The following is a 22,766-nucleotide window of genomic DNA, read 5'->3' as shown; positions in this document are numbered from 1 at the left end:
AGCTAGAATCAGCTTAATATCTAATAGTTCCCTAGCAAAATGTCGCTACATGGAGAGAAATATAGATTAATCCAAATAGTTATTTGGTGTCATGTTGAAAGAGAGGTAAATTTAGTGGTGTTCTCTGAATTCCATTGCTTTTCCTCACCGTGTTTGATCATGTTGTTTTGCATGTGTTAACAGTCCAAGACAGTTTCCTGGGCAGCTTTTGCTGGGTTTCTGTCCTTTGTGGGTCCTACACTTGGGGACATAAACTCTAATTGTACAGAATTTTGGTTATTTAAATTCTGCTCAGTCACAAAGGTTTTGCTTGAGGTAGAGTCAACAGAGATGTAAGAAAAAAAGGACATCATTATGAAAAAGTAGGGAGGGTCTGAAGAACAATGATGCCAGAGCAAGATGGAGCCAGGTAGTAAATGGTCATTTGGTCTGCAGATGGATCCAGCTGGAGGCAAATGTATGTCTTTATTGTAATTTTAATGCTTGGGGAAGCATGTCCAAGATTGGAAAATAATTCAGAACATTTTTGATTGATAGGAATAGAAAAAAAACACAATGAAAAGAACGGTCATTAAAGAAGCCATTCATCTTTACAGAGGAGCTTCTGTATTAATAAACCATTTGTTTACAACTAGCCTATGGAAAGTATGGGGGACAAGTGAGGGTTGTCTTCTTGGTCAGTCTTCTTTGGGTACTCTCTTGTAGAGTTCTATATTTTGGAAACTGACCTTCTAGTCTACTGTCATCCTAGTCCCGAGGCTTACCTTTATCTCATTTCTCTTCCTTTAAATTATTTCCCTTCCCCATAATTCCTTCATTTCAGTTTGGTTCTCTGTGAATTCCAAGATGCCAGTAGTACTTCCAGCAAGCATTTCTATGTATTAAAAGAATATTTTAGGAGACAAAGTCTTATTCCTTGTAATCTAATCCGATAGTAATTTCCTAGTAATGAGTCCTATATGTGGAAAAGATTTATAGAGTTCATTGTTTTCCTGTTCTCCTCCTGTTTCTGTGGAAAGAGCAGGATTACATTCTCCAGATTCCCTTGCAGTTAATTGCGGCCATATGACTAAGAGATGGCAGGTGGAATGTGGTCAAAAGTGATACGCACTACCTTCAGGACTGGCCCATAACCATCCTTCCCTTCTCCCCATAATTCTTAATCCTCTCTCCTTTCCTCCTTTTGCCGAATAAATGGAGAGGATTCTGAGGCTCTACAGCGAGGTGGAGTCCCAGATGGAAGCAACAGAAGCCTGTCTCTCTAAATGAGTACGTGGAATAGCTCTTTCTGAAGACCAGCATTGGCCTCTGACATGAGCAGGAAATAAACTTTTACTGTGGTTAACTCCTTCAGTTTCGAACTTTTTTGTCAGAACATTGATTTACTGTGATTAATACATGAGTGCCAGCTTCTATGGCTTGAGCTTTATCATAATGGGAGTCATTGTACAGTAAGGTCAATAGATTGCAGCAGAATACCAGGTAGATTGTTAGATAAACCATCTCTTAGCACCATTATCATTCCTTTCATTTCATAGAGACTAGCAAATTCTCAGATTCACTGATTAAACGCTCCTGCTTCTTATTATCTTTTCTTTACCTTGGTATGGATTGACTGGGAAGCATAAAGAAGTTGTGAGGTCTCTGAGTGCAGAAGCAATGAAGACCTCAAGAAAGAAATTTTAATTGTGGGATCTGATGTGATGGAGGTGACAGTTAATGCTATGGGGGTAATCATATTGTAATACACAAGTTTATCAAATCAACATGTTGTACACCTTAAACTTACACAACATTGCATGTCAATTATATCTCAACAAAACTGGAAAAAAAACTCCCAAGAAACAAAAAAACAGAAACAATGAGACATTTGGGCCTGTCCAGTCTATGATTGGGATAATCCTGCTCTCTAATGGGGAGTCAGTTGCTTCCCATGGGAGTGCTTAGCATCTGTGTTTGCTTAAGCCTTTCATGAATCCAGGTGAGCTGTCCACAGCCTCTACCCATCAGTGTTATTTTTTTTTCTGAATAGTCCCAATTACAGCATTACCTCCTTCTGCCAGGAGGAAACCATGGCCTTGGAGTGATTTGGGGATCCTCTGTCCCTAGTAGAAATCACAGATTTGCATTGCTCAGGAGACCACAGATGGAGTTTTTCTTTCCAAATGTCAAATACTGGTATTGACTCCATGAGTGTACTATTTCATGGCTACAACGAGCTCACTGTTGCACAAATATGGTACACTCTTACACCAGCCTCTCCCTCCGCAAATACTGACTTCTTTGCCTAGACTGTCCCTTTCTACCTTTTCCCCCTTGAAAAGGTCTCCTCACTGTCAAATGTCTTTTGAAGCTCTGCACTTTGTCCCTATCCTCTTAGAACATCTTGGAGTGTGCGTGTAGGACAGTGACTATCCTTAATCTTTCTGCAGCAGTCTGAATCCTACCTGTGTCAGGCACATAATATGTACTCTGTAAATATTTGTGGAATGAATAATTGAAAGCGAGTAGTGGAAGACATAATGGGTCTCACCTTAAAGCGGTATCACCCATGGGTCCCCAGCACATACTATAGGACCAGCCTCTTTTAGGACCCCATGGTATCCATAGATGCCCCTTTCTTCTTGGCATTAAGGTGATCTCTGGACATTTTGAGGAAGTGAAATTTAATATCTATCTTTAAATTTCAGTGTTAGCACATCCTCATAGAATTTAAATCTTTTCTGAATGCCATAGTCGTTTCTTTAGTTTCCTCATGGCTGACTTCATTTCCTGATTTCTCAGGGTGTAGATCATAGGATTGAGCAAAGGAGAGATGACAGTGAAAGTGACAGAAATGGCAGTATCTGTGGGGAGGGCAGTGAAGGGCCGGGCATAGACATAGATGCAGGGCACAAAGTGCAGGGTCACCACAGTGATGTGTGAGGTGCAGGTGGAGATGGCTTTCCTCCTGCCCTCTCCAGTATGAGATCTCAGCATCCTCAGGATGACTGTGTAGGATATAAGGAGAAAGAAGAATATAAACCAACTGACCAATCCATTATTAGAGATCATCAGGAGCTCCAGAGTGAAGGTGTCAGTGCAGGCGAGTTTGAGCACCTGGGGGACATCACAGTAGAAAGTGGCAAGAACATTGGGTCCACAGAAGGGGAGGGGCAGCAATAGGGAAATCTGCACAATGGAGTGGACAAAGCCCCCCACCCAGGAGGCCACAACCAGGCTGGTGCATCGTCCCCTATTCATGATGGTCATATAATGGAGGGGTTTTGAGATGGCTATGTAGCGATCAAATGCCATCACAGAGAGAGAAAAAACATCCGCACCTCCCAGAAGGTGGAAGAAGAACATTTGAGTGATACAGCTACTGAAGGAGATGGTTTTTCTCTCTGACAGAAGATCAGCTAGGACCTTAGGCGCTGTGATGGAGGAAAAGCAGATGTCAAGAACAGATAGATTGCGGAGCAGGAAGTACATGGGAGTGTGAAGGTGAGCTTCGCAGGTAACTGTAACCATGATGAGGAGGTTTCCCATCAGAGTTGTCATGTACACCAAAAACAGGAAGACAAATAAGACCCAGCTCAGTTCTCGAGACTGGGTAATTCCCAGGAAAATAAATTCTTTCACTGTGGTATAATTTCCCTGCTCCATTGGGTCCCAGATCCTTTTTGAAGTATATCTCTGGAAGAAATAAAAGTGCAGTTAAAGAAAGTTTTATGAAATCTACTGTTGTCTTTCTGTCACTTCAGTTTGGTGCTTTCCTGGGGAGGAAGTTCATCCTTTGTGCATGCGCCGTGCCTGCAATTCTGTATGCTTCCATTAGATGGAAGAGCACCCAGGTTTTTGACTCAGTCATCCAAACAGGTAGGTTCTATCACTGTGGCCACTGAAACACAGGTGACAGGTCCGTGAACCTATTCAATTGTACTTTTAATACAAAATATGACACAATAAAAAATAAGCATGAGTTTGATATGAAGAATGTTTCTTCACAAAAGACACCATTATGAGAATTAAAAGACACACTGCAAATGGGAGGATATTTACAATACATATACTAAGAAAAGCTTCAGGTCCAAAATATGTAAAGAATTTTACAAATCAGTAAAAAAAGATAGATGTTGAAAAAGAAAATGGCAAAAGACACTAACCAAAACTTTACCAAAGAGGATATTCGAATGCCAATTCAGCTTGATGAATTATCAGGGAAATGCAAATTAAAATTATAGCAAGGAACTACTACCTATATACCAAAATGGCTAAACTGAAAAAGACAAAAAATATCAGGTGATGGTGAAGACGTGGAACAATTGGAATTCTCATAGCCTGCTGGTGGGTGTGTAAATCAGGAGAACCACTTTGCTGTCTGATTATATCTGCTAACGCCATTATCTATATCCATATCTATATCCATATCTATATCTATATATAACTTTCTAATCACCTATCTTAGGATGGATATATATATATATATATAGTTCATTCAATTGTACGTATTGATTTTTCTGAGGATATAGCTCCATCTTCAGAATAATCTATTTTACTCCTAGTAGGTATGTACATATGTACATATGTCATATCCACCAAGACATATCCTGGAATATTCGTAGCAGCACTGTTTGTAATTGCCTCAAACTGGAAATGACGCAAATGCCCATCAACAGCAGAAAAGTTACATAGATTGTTAAACTGATATAATACCATAGAGCCATGGGAATGATCAACGTACGGTACGTGAAACAACATAAATGTCTCATAAACACAATGTAGAGTCTCATCCAGGCACAACAGAGTGTGCACCCACTTATTTTGTTCATATAAAGAACAAAAAGTATACAAAACTGAAGAGAATATGAGGGAGGCTTTTGAGGTGCTGATAATGTTCTGTTTCTTATTCTGGTTGCTTGTTACAAAAATATATTGCTTGTGTGAAAATTCATTGAGCCATACACTAATGTGCATTTTTCCGTATGTATGTATATTATCCGTCAGCAGAATGTTAAAAATAACGAACATGGTGATTATAACGTTTTAATCTCATGTCTAAAGAATGACTTTCATCCAAGTGAGGTTTAATTGACGACCCACTTCATAACGGTTACTTTTATAGTTACATAGTTACAGCCTTTACCAGCTACAACTTGAGTTACCTTTTTATCTTTTTCTCACCTACAGACTTTAGGTCCTCCCGAATTCTTGTGTTAGGCAGGTTGCCTTCTGTCCACATGTAGTGTCTTCTCAGATTCTGATTTTCGTTTCTCTCTGTTTTCTTTATTTTGTTCTTTAAATCTCAGAAAAAAAATCCTTAAAAGACCATGTTTCCCCAAGCAGCACTCTCATTTTTGCTGACCTGGAAAAATAAGATGAGAGCCTCATTTCGGATTCCATGATCATCTGTTCGGATTCATCTCAGTCTCCTCGTCTTTGGTGTTTGTCAATGGCACAGAGTGATAAGAACACATGTTCAGAATAATGATTGTGGGAAATTTCAGGTCTCTAGCATCTCAGAAGTAAGAATTCCCTACACTATACTTACCATGGCTAGAAGGTGGAGAAATCACCCCTAAAGCACTGTTCAGTTAATCTAGAGTGTGGAAACAGATTTTAATGAATGACAGCAGTCCTCTCTAGAATCTTTCTTTTGGATATTGGACTGATAAGTGAATGGTTTTCAAATCTTCTGCTGAGGAAACCACTGCAACCAGCCTCATAGATTACGTTGTCACTTGTGCTCTCCCTTCCTCCTTTCTTTTCCTCTCCTGTTTCTCTTTACTTTTTCTCTTTTCTTTCCTTCTTTGCTTCCTTCTTCTAGATATTTCTATGACCGTATGAGGGTTCAGCAGAGAAACAGGATCAATAGGACATATATAGATATACAAAGTAAAATTATAATGAAGAGTTGACTCACGTGATTATGGAAGGTGAGAAATCCCATGATCTGCTGTCTGCAAGTTGGAGACCCAGGAAAGCTGGTGGTATAATTCAGTGCTAGTTTGATGGCCTGAGAACTAGGGAAGCCAGTCCGAGGGAAGGAGAAGATGAGATGAGATGTCCCAGCTCATGCAGTGAGGCAGGGAAAATGGGGCACCTTTCTCCTTCCTCCGCCTTTTGTTCTACTCAGACCCTCCGTGAATTGGATGATGTGTACCTTAATTAAGAAGGCAATTAATCTGCTTTACTGAGTCCATCGATTCAATTGCTAATCTCATCTGGAAACACTCTCACAGGCACACCCAGAAATAATGTTTAATCTGGGCACCCTGTCGCCTATCAAGTTGACACAAAATTAACCATCATAATGACATTGAGATGGTCTTTTTGAGTGAAAGGCGACTCAAACATAGATCTTTTCATCAGGAGGTTTACAGTTAAGACAATAAGAGTGTTGCAGGTGGTGGGGTCGGCAGAAAGAAAAGGGAAGAGGTACAAAATCATGAGGATGTATATGAAAATAGCCCCATTTGGGCATACGATGTTTGTAAACTCCATCCAGGAGGTGTGCTGAACAGTATCATATCTCACACTTGCATTTTGGATTCACATGTGTGGATCATCTGGAGCAGTCAAGCAATTTGGATTTTACCACCTTCCTAGTTGGTGTGGCCTTGGGCAAATCACTCCATAATTGTACCAAACTCATGAGAAATACATGGGAGTTTCACAGGGAATGGCTTAGAGTCAGTTCTCAGCCTGCATCACTATAATTTATCTACCACATGAAAACAATGAGACCTACCTCATACACAAGGTGCTTCTAAGGAGTAGATGAGATTGCATGTCTGTTTAGGAAACTGAAAGCACTGAGAATCTGATTTTGCCAATCTTATCAGCCCCATGTGAGTGCTTCTTTCCTTACTCATGCCAGGTTCATCTGTGGGGTCATCTGGGACTGGCTCATCTTGCTATTGACTGTGTGATTGAAAGCCCTCCTCTCAACACTTAAGGTAAGTGGCAAATACTCTCTCTCCTCTAGGGATGTCTTTCTTTTTCAGTTATGAATTTGAGCTAAGATGTGTTAAAAAAATCAGAGTATTGTATCACACACCCCCTTAGAAACATAATTAAATTTGTGTATGCAGTTTAGATATAGTTATTTATATTACAATCCTTTATGGAAAGAAAATAGATTATAATCCTCATTTACAAATCCAATCATCTTGATATCAGGCCCCAGGGGGGTCCATGCTAGTTTCAAGTCTCAACATTATGGAAATGTTGGCAGAATAATGGAGGTCTGCTTTGCTGAAGTTTGTTTTTAGAAAACTTTTGTGGAGTGATTCTTGTACTGACTGCTTCATTTTATCTCTCCAAAACCTATAATATCCATGTGAAGTTGACATTACTGTCCTGATTTTATAGATGAGAAACTGAGACACAGAAAGATTAAGTAAGTTGCTCAAGGTCTCCCAGCTGGTAAACCCAGGTCTCAATCCTAGATTTGTCTTATTCCAAAGACTTATGCTCTTAACTACTGCAACTATAGTTCTTCCCAGTGTTGATCAGCCCTTCCCAGAAAATGGTACAAAGAAAAAGGCTCAGAAAAATCTTTTTCAAATCAAGTTAAATTAGCGTGTGGGTGTAAGAAGCCTGAACGCAGTAAGTGAGAGGTGTAGCTGAGACTGCCTTAGTATAAGTTTTCAGAAGTCACTTAGAAGAAAAAAAGCAGTTTGAAAAAGCAAACTTTGTAGTCATTACAGGTACCTCAATCAACAACCCCCATCCACTTCCTCATGCTCCATTGGCAGGGGAAGAAGTGAGTTCTGAGTAGCATCTCCTCAAACACAAACTCTGAAAAATAATGGATCTGGTCTCTTCCTATGGATGCTGTCTTTTTGCAAAGGGTGGGAAGGATACTTTGAAAGTATAGGATTATGCACATTGTATTGAAACTCATGCATGTAAGAGAGGGAGGGGGAAAATGGATAAAGAAATATAATTTTATGTGTTGCAAGGTCAAAATGAGGATCACCAGTATTTCTTAAAAATCACACCAAACAGGGGGCTGGCCCCGTGGCCGAGTGGTTAAGTTCGCGCGCTGCGCTGCAGGCGGCCCAGTGTTTCGTTGGTTCGAATCCTGGGCGCGGACATGGCACTGCTCATCAAACCACGCTGAGGCAGCGTCCCACATACCACAACTAGAAGAATCCACAACGAAGAATATACAACTATGTACCGGGGGGCTTTGGGGAGAAAAAGGAAATAATAAAAAATCTTTAAAAAAAAAAAAAAAATCACACCAAACAGGACCATCCTTTGGAAAGAAGCTTATCAAGCATCTCGTAAGAACCTGCAAACTGAGTGTTGTCCCTGTACTCCAGCTTCCCAGTGAGAAAATGCTGCTCCTTTTCCTCTTTCATAATATTGGAAAGCCTCTACTCTTGATTGAATCCCTAAAAGTTTTAGCAGCATTATTCAGATTCAGTAGCACATGAGAGCACAGATAAGCTAGCCATTAAAACACCTTACTTAAAGGCCCCAAACTTCCAGTTCCAGACAAGAAGCAAAGCTGGCCAGGCAGCATATTCTGAATTCAGGAAAGCTATTAGAGTGCTGTTTTTCCAAGGTAATCACCCTCCTGAGAGCTGGGGATATGAGTGGCTTCTCAATTGCCTTGAAATCACTTTCAACCTCAACATCCTGCCAAGTAGAATACATCCCAACCCTTGGAGTCAACTGACCTTCTTCTAATATTTTTCAAGCCACACTTACCATCTTTCTAGTAGTGAATAACCACCCTTTTTCTTTGCTTCATTAAGAGTTTTGGCACATTCCACACAATGACAGCATTTCTGAAAAATTAGCCCTAACAGCTTTCTAGTTTTAGAAGTTCACACACCCCAACACTAACTGACATCAGTCTTCAAGTGGGAAATGGATCCTCTTATGATGCTCCAACTGCATCTTCGAAGACGTAGGTCCTGGGGAAATTCATTGTTTAATGGAAAGCCTACCTCAAGGCTAATAATTTTGTTACTTCTTCCTTCAGATGGGAAAAGGCAGCCTCAGGGAATCACATCATTTGACTCTTCCACTTTGCCTTACAGTGCCTCGGCCATGTCTAGTAGACTCTCAGCCACAAGCCTAATAAAGGAATTAGCAAAGGGAATAGTGTTGGGTATGAATGTGGAAGCTGAGTGGCCAATTCAATGGAGTTCCTGTGGGAGTCATTAAAATGTCACCAAGCCCTCCTCCTCTCTCTCCCTCATCTCCATGTCGCATCTCACATGTACATACAGAGGCACCAGTGCACATTCAGTACATATATTTTTCCCTAGACAGCGCATTATCCCTCTTGGGTCAAGAAGAAAGTGTGTTAAACCACACCAAGGACTGTGCTGTCTTCCTTCTAACCAAAATTGCTTTGCTTAGGGGGCTGGGAAATAAAGCTTAAATAAAAGGGTAGTGAGGGAAAAATCAAATCTTTGTGGCTACTGTCAGGGCCGCTGTTAGAGACTGAATGGTGTAGATTTATATGTCCAATTTCTGTTGAATGCAATATATTCATTGAGGCTATACAATTATCTTAATCTACATCTCTAAGATCCACAGCTCCCTTAGAATCTAGGAAGGTAGCACAGTGACAGCTGTTGATATTCATCAGGTTAATTACTTCAGAATAATTTTATGTTATTGGGTTCACGGGTACCCAGAGATGTTGATCATTGAAATATTCGATTCAGGGAACAATGTAAGAAAGGGTAGTTTGAAAGCTATGTGTGTGTGTCCAGAGCCAGTCAACCTTTCCATGGCTATTAGGAACAGAGCTTAAAAATAATAAAAGCTGATTTAATTGGAACAAATGCAACCCAGCTTTAGATTTTATGTCATCCAGAGTAATGATAATGTTTATGTAATCAGATGTAATTCTTTCTCCTTCTCCTGAAATATTGAATCAGATTGTGTTGTGTGTTTAAACATGGCTTGAGAAAGTCTCAGGGACAGTGATGTGGCAGGAGTTCTTTGGTCCTTGGTCTCCTGGGATTATGCCTCTGAGATACAATCAGTGATTCAGTCCCCATAGATCTTTGGTGCCATCCAATTCTGACATAGTGATAAAACTCTGATTTGAGTGATTCACAAGAGATAGGAAGGACAGAAAAGGACAAATTGGCATGAAATAGACTGTAAGGTGGTTTGTGGCATGCATTTTTCATAGGCAATTTCACATAGAAAAGCTTAGAGACTCGTGACCAGTGCTACCTGAGCAAAGGTAGCAGGACCTTATGAACGGTGACTTGACAAATGTGAATTATTCTTAGAATTTTCATGTTAGGGGAAGTAGGTCAATATGGTAAACATTTAGAATTTATAGACCAGGTGACAAGAAATGGCAATGAACCAGTTAGTTAATCAATGCTTATGGTGCCATTCCAGATCCAAAGTGGGACATAAGTAAAGTTTGTCCTCAACGCTCAGTATCCTTTGGCTAACTCTACTTGGGCTCTTCTCTGTCCTGGGTGATCTGACTTCTTGTTCTGATCCCTTATCCCTGCCAGAAAAGCCAAGGGTTTATATTTGATCCATTACTTTCTTTTAATATGAAACTATCCAATGCATTATGTCAACAGCTTCAGGATGACTTTTTAAGCTATAAAAATAACCAGCAAAGCTATAGTCATGTTTTAATGACAGAAAGCTAGAAATTTGTTTTTTTCCTAGATTGACACCTGAGCTAAAACTGTTGCCATCTTTTTTTTTTGTTCTTCTCCCCAAAGCCCCCCAGTACACAGTTGTAGGTTCTAGTTGTGAGTGCCTCTGGTTGTGAAATGTGGGACTCCGCCTCACCGTGGCCTGACGAGTGATGCCACGTCTGCATCCAGGATCTGAACCAGTTAATCCCTGGGCTGCTGAAGCAGAGCACACGAACTTAACCACTTGGCCATGGCGCTGGCCCAAGAAAGCTGGATGAAAAATGCTTTGAATTCAATGTATATTCCTATGTTTTGCTACCCCATCAGTTTTTTCCAATAATGAGGAGTAGTGGCCCTGTAGTAGGAGAGTGTAACAGATCATTGGGGGTTGGGGTTAGGGTTCAGGTCAGAATGTGCATAATGTAGAGCAATTTGGATGGTATTAATAATGATATTTGCCTTTCACTGAGAATTTACTATCTGCCAGGCATTGTATGTTTCACATATACCATCTCATTTTAACCCTGACAACAACTCCATGAGATGGATATTATAAGTACCTTTTTATAAGTGACATATGACCTGTGAAGACATGAAATAATTTGCTCAAGATCACACAGTTGAGGGATGGCAGAGATAGGATTTGGACCCAAGGCCGTATGACTCTGAGGTTAGAGCATTCAGCTATAATGGTTTACTTTTACCATGCTTTCCCAGACAAAAACACTACCTTTTACTTCTTCACAAACACCAACAAATTGAAGACTGGATTGTTTAGAGTTTTATCTTCTTTAACCCTTCCTCTCTCTCTCTCAGGAAGTGGGAAGTGAAAAGAGTGTAAATTCTCAATGGAGAACCCAGTCTGAGATTGGCCCTGGTAAGGCTGGACTAGAAGATCAGTTCTTGAATAATGAGAATGGCTTGCTCGTTGTGTAGGATTTCTGAGGTTCTGCCTTTGTCTAAACTTATCACAAGAATGTGAATCTGGCACGTGCAGTTCTGCATAAGATAAATCCCTGTAGGCCATTATGGGAAGTCTTTCAAAGCTTCTTCGTTCCTTATAGGAATCCAGGAGGACAACAATTGTGTGCCTTTGAGGTTCTCAAGAGGTCACAAGCCCATGTGGTGTTCAACTAAGCAAAAAAAAGTCTTAATCTGTGATGGGCCATTTGTCCCCATATACGGGTGCTGCATTTGCAGTGATCATGAAATCTTTCTAGAACAGGATTACAGTTTGGCATAGACAGGTCCAGTAATGTAATACATTACATCCAAATGGTTTAAGAGCAATCAATTGGGTATCTGAAGACTTATCTCTGTGATTAAGTGGATATGAGTTCTTGAGCAAATCACTCTAACTCTAGGCTTCTGTGTACTTACCTCTGGAAAAGGAGTTGGATTTAATCAATCTCTTCACCTGCGATATAGTTGTCCTGACACATTGTTACTTTGTTCTTTGAATGGAAATACATCAATCAGCTCAATCCTGTAGCACTAGTTACTTTATGCTTACCAGAAGCTAGGGTTACCAGCAACCTATTAATTTACTAGAAAAATAAATTGTTACCTAGTACGTGTAGTTGGTTTATTGATAATATATTTGAGTATATAAATAGGACTCTGTGGGAAAAATGATGAAAGGAGTCCTTGGTGATGAAGAGGTTGGAAACTCTTATTCTATTCCACCACAGAAGGCATGAGTCTTCTCTTCAGTCTCTTCATGGCTGACTTCATTTCTTGGTTCCTCAGAGTGTAGATCAAGGGGTTCATCAGAGGGGAGATGACAGTGAAGGTGACAGAGATGGCTTTATCTGTGGGGAGGGCAGTGAAGGGCCGGGCATAGACATAGATGCAGGGCACAAAGTGCAGAGTCACCACCGTGATGTGTGAGGTGCAGGTGGAGATGGCTTTCCTCCTGCCCTCCCCTGCCTGAGACCTCAGCATCATTAGGATGACTGTGTAGGACACAAGCAGGAAGATAAACCACAGGGTACTCACTAAGCCATTGTTGGAAATCATCAGGAGCTCAAGTGCAGAGGTGTCTGTACAGGCGAGTTTGAGGACATGGGGGACATCACAGTAGAAGCTGTCAAGAACATTGGGTCCACAGAAAGGGAGGGGCAGCAATAGGGAAATTTGCATGATGGAGTGGACAAAGCCCCCCACCCAGGAAGCCAAAATGAGGGCAGTGCATCGCCCCCTACTCATGATGGTGACATAATGCAGGGGCTTGGAGATGGCTATGTAGCGATCAAATGCCATCACAGAGAGAGAGAAAATATCTGCTCCACCGAGGAGATGGAAGAAGAACGTTTGTGTCATGCAGCTAGTATAGGATATGGTCTTTATCTTTGACAGAAGGTCTGCCAGGACCTTTGGAGCGGTGATGGAGGAGAAGCAGATGTCAAGGATGGCTAGATTGCGGAGCAGGAAGTACATGGGGGTGTGAAGGCGAGGCTCACAGGTCACAGTGACCATGATGAGGAGGTTTCCCAGCAGAGTTGTCATGTACACAAAACACAGAAAAAGAAATAAGACCAAACTGAGATCTTGGGACTGAGTAAGTCCTAGAAATATAAATTCTTTTACCCTGGTGCCATTTCCCAACTCCATTGAATCATGTTTCTTCTTCTTTGTGTAGCTTGGAAAAAATTAAAAGTGTTATTTCAGAAAGGGTTTACTCCCCCTTAATAGATTCAGGTTTACAGTTGGGTATTAGGTCGGAAGACTAGTGAGGCATTATCACCACATGAAGACTCTTTCCAAGGTTATTGTTAACACATCCTACATGCCATCTTATTCCGTAAGCATGCAGTTAATTATTGTTTTCTTCTGTAAATTATATGTATTTTAGAAAATGCATAAAAGTAATGTTCTCAGAATAGAAGTTGTAAGTATCCAAGATAAAAAGGTGAATAGTAAATAATCAGAAAGGGAATATTTTGGCACAAGGGATACAAAAATGGATGCAGTTTGGTGTGTAAATAAGACAATGCCTATTTGGTACAACTGGGGTCCTTTGAGGTTTTACACAAATGTGGGGTTTTTTCCAGACTGGGTGCTCCATTTAAATGCTTTAAGAACTCCTATCTGCAAAATGATTGTCTTTGGACTGAATTTCACAGAAGCACTCCTCCCTTTTTTAGGTCACAGATTTAATGCTATGAAAAATCAGATAATTTTAAAGCTGTAAAATTCTTCTTTATCGTTCTATTTTTCCTTAAGGGGATTTATTTGTTTCTTTCTTTAATATACTTTAGGTACCAAAACCCCTGGATGTTGAATAACTCCTCAGCTATGAAAGAAAAGTGGTAACTCAGAGCTTCTCTTCTGTTCACTGGTCAAATTTCTTTCCTAAAAGCTATTTTTTTTTATTGCGCTTTCATTGACATACGATAGACTCATGTGTTTGACGTGTACACTTTGATAAGTTCTGACGTACGCATATACCCATGCAATCATCAATATGTTTAAGATAGTTAATTAATATGTCTTAATATATATTAAGATATAATAAGATATAAGTTAATTAATATATGTATCACTCCAAAAGTGTCCTTGTGACTCTAATATGTCCCCTCTGCCCCCTTTCTTCAGGCAAGCACTGATCTGCATTCTGTCACTATCCATTAGTTTGCATTCTCTAAAATTTTCTATAAATGGAATCCTAAAAGGTGTACGTTCTCTTTTTGTCTGGCTTGTTTCACTTACAAAATACATCCACGTTTTGTGTGTACCAATATTTTGTTCCCTTTTATTGTACGGATGTGCCACATTTTGTTTATCAATTCACTTGTTGATGAACATTTGGGTTGTTTCTAGTTTTTGGCTATTACACATAAAGCTGCTATGAATATTCTTGTAGAGGTCTTCATGTAGATATATGTTTCCATTTCTCTTAGGTAAGTACCTAGGAATGGAATGGCTGTAACTCTTAAAATTCAATAAGAAAACCAACCACCCAATTAAAAAAAAAGGGACAAATGGTTTGAACAGATACTTCAACGAGAAGATATAGGTTTAGCAATTAAGCATATGAAAAGATGCTCAATGTCATTTATCAGTGGGGAAATGTAAATGAAAGCTATAGTGAGATAACAGTGCACATTTATTAAAATGGCTAAAATAAGAGAGAAGGGGTTAATATCCAAAATATACAAAGAACTCATACATCTCAACAACATAAAATCAACAACCCAATTTAAAAATGGGCAAAAGATCTGAACAGAGATTTCTCCAAAGAAGACATACAGATGGCCAACAGGTGCGTGAAAGGATGTTCAACATCATTAGCTATCAGGGAAATGCAAATTAAAATTACAATGAGATATCACCTCTCTCCCATCAGAATGGCTATAATTAACAAGACAGGAAACAAGTGTTGGAGAGGATGTGGAGAGAAGGGAACCCTCGTACACTGCTGGTGGGAGTGCAAACTGGTGCAGCCACTATGGAAAGCAACATGGAGCATCCTCAGAAAATTAAGAATAGATCTACCGTATGATCCAGCTATCCCACTGCTGGGTATTTATCCAAAGATCTTGAAAACACAAATGCATAAAGATACATGCACCCCTGTGTTCATTGCAGCATTATTCACAATAGCCAAGACTTGCAAGCAACCTAGGTGCCCATCAAGGGAAGAATGGATAAAGAAGATGTGGTATATATTCATAATGGAATACTACTCAGCCATAAGAAATGATGCAATCCAGCCATTTGTGACAACATGGATGAAGCTTGAGGTTATTATGCTGAGTGGAATAAGTCAGAGGGAGAAAGTCAGATACTGTATGATCTCACTCATAAGTAGAAGATAAAAACAACGACAAACAAACACATAGCAACAGAGATTGGATTGGTGGTTACCACAGAGGAAGAGGGGAGAGGGGAGGGTAAAAGGGATGATTTAGGCTCACATGTGTGGTGATGGATTATGATTAGTTTTTGGGTGGTGAACATGATGTAATCTACACAGTCTTCGAAATATGTTACGATGTACGTCTGAAAGCTATATAATGTTATGATCCAGTGTTACTGCAATAAAAAAAGAAGATTGACATATCAGAGTTGACAAAAATGTAGAGGAACTGTAACTCTGGTGGGAATGTGCAATGATGCAACCACTTTTTATTATTATTATTATTTTTTATTGAGTCATTGATAGGTTACAATCTTGTGAAATTTCAATTGTACATTAATGTTTGTCAGTCATGTTGTAGGTGCACCACTTCACCCTTTGTGCCCACCCCCCACCCCACCTTTCCCCTGGTATCCACTAAACTGTTCTTGGTCCATAGTTTTAAATTCCTCATATGAGTGGAGTCATACACAGATTATCTTTCTCTCGCTGGCTTATTTCACTTAACATAATTCTCTCAAGGTCCATCCATGTTATGATGCAACCACTTTTGAAAACAATTTGTCACTTTCTTAAAATGTTAGGCATGTGCTTACAATATAATCATTTTGCTCTTGAATTCCTTCCTTTTTTTATTTTGCGAATCCTTGAAATGGACTTAATTTCTTTCTTTGCAGTTTATCTCCTTTTTCTTACCATGATCAGAAAGAAAAGAAAGGTGAAAGTCACTTCTCTCACTTTTTTGGGGTGTTTTCCAGTTCAAATGAAGATATTTCTTTTCACCTAGCTCACTTTCCATTCAAGTTGTCTTTCTTCTGTATACAATTTTGTCGAAAGTCTACTTAATATGGAAAACTAAAAAAGCTACCAAGAGTTATCAGAGCATGCAGGCAGATACCTGGGGGCCTCTGGCATAGCACAGCCTGTTGCAATCCCAGCTGGGTACTTACTGCTTACGCTACAGGAGAAGTTAGTTTACCCCTTTGGCCTCAGGCTCTGCATCAGTATCTGGAAACAATAGCATCTCCCTCATGTGATTTTTGTGAGGATTAAATGAATTAATATATGCAAAAACATCAATACTTAGAGCATTGCCTAAGCAATAATAAGTATGCTCATACGTGTGTTACCTTAAAGTAAAACGCTGGGTTAGTAACTGTCTCAGGCACACAGCTTCTTAAATGTACTGACAATCTTTTAGAAGAGTTGTATGTTTTCCAGAATCTGTATTCTAAAACAGCTTCATCAGAACATACTTTTTTTGGGGAAAATAGGAGGTACTTTTCTTTTACTGTCAATGAGAGTGGCCCAGAGGGTGGTGACAGCGTTTGGTAGTAAGGAGAGCACTTGCTTGGTTTGGTTTCTTATCTGACAACATCTTAGCAGACCAGAGAAGTCAAGTGCTGGTCTCTGCAGTGAGAGCCATCTGGGCTCAAGTCCTGGCTTTGTCCCTGTGTGACTTGGGTAAGTGAGAGACCTCATGGAGTCTCCACTTCATCTGTGGAATGGGGATTATAGTAATACCCACCTCACAGGGAAGTTATCAGGATTAGGTGAATTAACATACATAGAGTCTCAACATACATGACTGGTTATCTCTTATGATTAGTACTATGTTGGGTAACCTTAACATGGGAGGCTCATCAGGAAATGGAGTGTGTTGAACCAAATAGTAGCTGAGCTATCAATTCTGACTAGTTAAAGTGGGGAAATAATCACCAGAAAACACCAACTCAATATAGTTACTAAAGATATTGAGGAGGTCTTACCTACTTATGATATCCTTCCACAGGGACTATGGAATTGTAAATAGTAGACTATGGTCTACACAGAAGGGTAGAAGGTACAGTACCTCAGACCCCGAGTCAGTACTGTTTGTCAGAGAGGAATAGGTCCTACGTTCACAAGATACTTTTGGTAATTCAGACAACATCCTCTGCCTTCTGCTCCATGTTTCTGCTATTTTTACTCCATCTATTTAACAAATATTGATAGAAAGTTGGCAGAGTTCTAGGTTATTTGAGAGAAATGAATATAATCCAAAACCAGTGGAGAAAGAACTGAAATTTAATAATATGACATTGATGGGGACCGTCTAAAGACAGATGAGGTGTGTGTGAGAAAAGGGTGATTTCTCTCCAAGAGGCTCAGAGGAAGCTGCATGGAGGAGGTGACATTTCTGTTTGGGGCACATGGGAGTGGAGAGAATGGGAGATCTGGCTTTAGGGGACCAGTTGAATATATAACAGTTGCTGATGAGTGGGAAGTTTGGCTGGAAAGAAAGGATCCAAATATGTAGGCACGGAAAGACAAGCAAAAGAAAATCGTTGTTACAAAATTTTTATTTTTTGATAAATCTAAGGGAGGGTATGTAGGTGTTCACTGTATTATTCTTTCAACTTTTTTGAAATATTTTATTTTCTTTCTAGTTTTGAATTTAGCATAAGAAAAACCTCTGTAGATTTCAGTTTCAAGAGATCCATCTATAGGATGAGAAAATCTCATTGTTTTTTTCTGAGAAAAATCTCTTGTTTGTGCAATTCAAAGGATCCTGGAAAAAAAGAGCTTCCTCTGCCTACTTCCAAACTAAACTCATTTCTATGACTCTCCTTTCACAATATCTTCTTTGTTCATATTTCTTAGCTGTGCTGTCTGCCACTGACAGTTCACCCTGGAATGCAGCATCTTGTGTATATATTTCATTATTTTTAGTCAAAGTGTATTTATGAATCTTACAATTCCATCTAGATTTCAGTTTTTCTCACTCTTCTCTTCTCACACTTATTCATCGACACCCAGACACCATAGTCATTCACACTCATGTAGAGTTATGTGTCTTACCTAAAATTTCCAACCTCCTTCTCAAACATCTTGAATAATGTTCACACGAACCTTGGGAGTCATTCAGCTTCAGGAAATTTTGTTAAATACCCCTCTGAAGGCCAGTGATTTCAGTGGCTTCCTGTCTATCTTTACGTGGAAAAAGGCAGACTCAGGGAATAATATTTCCTTGGCTCTTCCACACTGATTCACAGTGTTCCATCATATGTACCAATTTGTCAATCCCAGAACTAGTGTGAGAATTATCAGAGGGCATATAATTGGATGTGGCTGTGGAAAAATTCTACTGATGGAGAGGTGGTTTCAGTGGGAGTAATCAAGATGTGACTCAGGCACATGTCCTTAGGAACACACTTTTTGTGTAGGATCTAAAAGTTTTTAGCAGTGACAAAGATTCTCCCCTTGACCAAACTCTACTCAGGCTCCCCTGAACTTTTCAACTAGGCCTCCACTTTGAGACCTCCATGCTTGTCTCTGCATTGTCCAATTTTAGCAAGAATTCTGCTAATTCAGTTTAGCCAAAATCCCCCAACCTCCATGTTGATCACCCTCAGTATCTTATCAGGTTCCTCACCATTCTCCATCCCCCAAGTGATATTTGATCACCGTGGCCTGCCTTCAGCAAGAATCCTGTTAGGTCAGCTTACCAGAATTCTACCTTACCTCTTAGTAGATTTTCTATTGGGACATAAATGCCTATTCTTAGGGATTCTGCACAACTTCCTTAGCAGTTTCACCCACGTAGGGTAATTCCTGAAGTGTGACACACAAGTATTGGAAGGAGCCATTGGACCTGAAAGGATTATGTAGACGAGAGTGAAGGAGCTCTCAATGGGCAGATGAAGAAAGTGGGTGATGGAGTTCTCACAGGACACACATGTCACCAGGAAATCCACGCTGGATCCATCAGCAACTCCTACTTGCTCGACTTTCAGAGTTTTTCACCATTCTCACCACCTCCACTGTTACTACCCTAAGTTATGTCTTCATTATTTCTTTCCTGGGACTTTTGTTGTAGCTTCTTAATTGGTCTCCCTGTTTTTGTCCTCACCTCTCTTCATTCTATTTGTAACAGGAGCCCCTGCAATTCTGTTAAAACATGCATCACTATTCTGCTCTTCAAAGCCCTTCAGATGCATCTCATGTTATTTAGAGTGAAAGTCATAATCCTCACAATGTCTAAAAGGTCCTAAGGACCTGGTCCCATGGCCTCATTATCTCTCTGACTTCAATCATTACCTGTCTCCTCCTTGCTTCCTCTCATCTTCTTATGAAGGCCTGGGCACAGCCCCACCTGAGGACCTTTGCATGTCTGATTTTTGAACTGACATTTGTACTGTGACATGAACATTTGTCTAATTTCAAAAATTTTAAGATCTAGGATCTACCTGCAGAAATGAAGGGCAAAAAAGAAAAACTCCCAAATGCTGTAAATAGCAGAACAAGAAAACAAATAAAAACCAAGTTCATGTATTGAATAATGTTTTTCCGTTCATGCCAACCTTTTTGAATGTATATGCGTAGTCTGAAGCAGCTTCATAGGTTTCTGTCATTTTTAGGGAGTCATGTTAACAGAAAATAATAACAAATCCATTGTTTTCTTACTCCTATTCTCCAATGATTTGAGAAACAGAAAGGAGTGAGAGGTGATATTCATTCACTGAGTTCTTTAACTCAACCATTTTTTGGACAGTTTTCTATGTTCTACTTGCTGTGCCAGGTGCTGGGGATACAATAAATAAATCATAGCCCTACTGGGGGAATAGGAAGAAGGAGGACAGGGAATTGGAAACAAGGTCCTGAGTGTGGTGCTTGAGCTGAGCCCCGGTCGCTGAGGCAATGTCATGGAAGTGTGGTCAGTAGGCGTGGGGTTCAGAGGAAGGTCAGGGTAAGGACCTACATGAGGTCATAGAACCCATAGTTACTGGGGTCCACATTCTAACTCAAGCTGTGCTGGCTTCAAAGCACCTGCACTCAACCACTGGAGTGTGGGCTTCAGACGGAAAAATCTTCAGGTAGTAGTTATTTAATTTACTCATATCAGAAAGTCAGAGGAGGAACTTAATTTGAGTGTGCTTACTTCATTAAAATGTGATTACTTCATGAAAGACCTTAGCAATCCAATGCCCAAGCTGCATTATGTTTCTCAGCTCCCTTCCTGGTAACAAGAATATAGTGGGAATGTCTGAGTATATATATATTTGCTTTTTCTTATTGTTAATTTTATTTATACAATTGGAGATTTCCATGTTGTTGTAAGTAATAACCAAGAGAGGTCCCACCTTAATCCATTTTCCCCCAATGATCATTTCACAATCTATATGTATATCAAAACATCAAGTTGTACATCTGAAATAAACAACATTTGTATTTCTCAATTATATGCAATAGAGCTGAACGAAACCCCCACAACAATTCCAATGTGATAAAATTTCTGAGTGCATACATATTCTCTTTTCTTTATTTCTTCCAAGGCTTTATTGCATAAGCATTATGCAACTCTTCAGCTAACAGTTTGATTTCTCTGCTTCCTTTTGCAACATGAAACGTATCTTTTTACATTATTATTGCATGCCAAACAGAATCTTTGAAAGTCATGTGCATCTCAGTAGAAATATCAAAATTATTTAGAAATCCTTTAGTCAATGCGGTTTATTTGATGGACATTTTCAAAGGTGGTGAGAAGGAGTGAGCGACCAGTCTATATCCTCTCAGAAGGTACACATCTTCTTCTCAGTTTCCTGATGGCTGACTTCATCTCCTGGTTCCTCAGAGTGTAGATCAAGGGGTTCAGCAGAGGGGAGATGACAGTGAAGGTGACGGAGATGGCCTTATCTGTGGGGAGGGCATTGAAGGGCCGGGCATAGACATAGATACAGGGCACAAAGTGCAAGGTCACCACAGTGATGTGTGAGGTGCAGGTGGAGATGGCTTTCCTCCTGCCCTCCCCTGCCTGAGACCTCAGCATCATTAGGATGACTGTGTAGGACACAAGCAGGAAGATAAACCACAGTGTGGTGAGCAGCCCACTATTGGAAATCATCAGTAGCTCAAGCACAAAAATGTCAGTATGGGCGAGTTTGAGGACCTGGGGGACATCACAGTAGAAAGTGTCAAGAACATTGGGTCCACAGAAGGGGAGGGGCAGCAACAGGGAAATCTGCACGATGGAGTGGACAAAGCCCCCCAGCCAGCAGGCTACAATGAGGGCAGTGCATCGCCCTCTGCTCATGATGGTCACGTAGTGCAGGGGCTTGGAGATGGCCACATAGCGATCAAATGCCATCACCGACAAAGAACATACATCCACCCCTCCAACAAGGTGGAAGAAAAACATCTGGGTGGAGCAGCCATTGAAGGAGATGGTCTTTCTCTCTGACAGAAGGTCCACCAGAACCTTGGGAGCTGTGATGGAGGAAAAGCAGATGTCGGCAACAGACAAATTCCGGAGCAAAAAATACATGGGGGTGTGAAGGCGAGATTCACAGGTCACCGTGACCGTGATGAGGAGGTTTCCCAGCAGAGTTGTCACATACACCCAAAGCAGGAAAAGGAATAAGACCCAGTTCAGTTCTTGATTCTGGGTTAGGCCAAGGAAAATAAATTCTTTGACCCTCGTGCAGTTTTTTAGCTCCATTGAGTCAACTTCTTTCTCTCTCTCTTGTTTCAAGCTTCTTCATTTGAAAAGACTTGGCTCTTTATTTTGTTTTCTTCTCAAGCACTAAGAATACAATTCAGAATGTTCCTCGCGTGGTTGCACTGTTTGCGATTTGTTGTTTTGTCTAAATTTTTAAGATTGCAGTCAGTTTGGTGATCAAATCAAATTATCCCATGTAAAGTCATTCAATAATTCTGTTCTTATAAAACTATTTTTGAAAAGAATAAACTTTATGTTCAGCAGTGATGTTTACATAATATTTTATTTAATTAATTTATTTTAGTTTTTAAATTTTATTATTATTTTTTCTTCCATCACAAATATATTGAATGTCCAAAATGTCTGAATCATAAACAGAAAGATAAGTACAATGAGGTTCCAGCCACTGTAGACTTATAGTATGAAAGTTTAATATTCATATTAGCAAACTTTCTGTTGACTTCCACAGGGTCTTGTCTTGCTAAAAAGAAAAAAAGAGTATCATTCTGTTTCTTACTGCAATGTTGCTGTGGCATGAGTCAGTTTCCTTACTGTTGGCTGTTTTATGTTGAATTTCTTAAAATTGTCACCTGTTATTCCATATATGTAGCTTTTCTTTGTCATTACCTTATACGAATCAGATTTTTTATTAATTATTTTAAAATATTTAAAATTTATTTTTAAGAAACACATTGAAACAATATATAAATACAAATCTCAAAGAATATCTTTAATTTCTTTTATTGTGATAACACTTAAACATGAGAGCTGCCCTCTTAACAAATTTTTGGGTTCCAAT

At 39.8% G+C, this 22,766-nt stretch overlaps 3 protein-coding genes across 3 annotated transcripts; all 3 read right to left on the bottom strand.

The window, feature by feature from the left end:
- Nucleotides 1–2,712: 2,712 nt before the first annotated feature.
- On the bottom strand, nt 2,713–3,648 carry LOC103545254 (olfactory receptor 4D9). The gene has a single exon (XM_070566061.1). It carries the CDS (start codon nt 3,646–3,648, stop codon nt 2,713–2,715), a length of 936 nt encoding a protein of 311 aa, XP_070422162.1.
- An 8,657-nt stretch (nt 3,649–12,305) lies between these two features.
- LOC103544398 (olfactory receptor 4D11) lies at nt 12,306–13,241 on the bottom strand. Its single transcript, XM_008511236.2, has one exon. The coding sequence runs from the start codon at nt 13,239–13,241 to the stop codon at nt 12,306–12,308; it is 936 nt and encodes a 311-aa protein (XP_008509458.2).
- Nucleotides 13,242–17,498: 4,257 nt separating this feature from the next.
- On the bottom strand, nt 17,499–22,444 carry LOC103542121 (olfactory receptor 4D10). Its single transcript, XM_070563999.1, has one exon. It carries the CDS (start codon nt 21,965–21,967, stop codon nt 21,032–21,034), a length of 936 nt encoding a protein of 311 aa, XP_070420100.1. The 5' UTR covers nt 21,968–22,444; the 3' UTR covers nt 17,499–21,031.
- Between the last annotated feature and the right edge of the window lie 322 nt (nt 22,445–22,766).

The sequence above is a fragment of the Equus przewalskii genome, chromosome 11, assembly GCF_037783145.1.
Source record: "Equus przewalskii isolate Varuska chromosome 11, EquPr2, whole genome shotgun sequence".
Lineage (NCBI taxonomy): Eukaryota > Metazoa > Chordata > Mammalia > Perissodactyla > Equidae > Equus > Equus przewalskii.
This window is presented reverse-complemented; position numbering and strand designations above follow the sequence as displayed.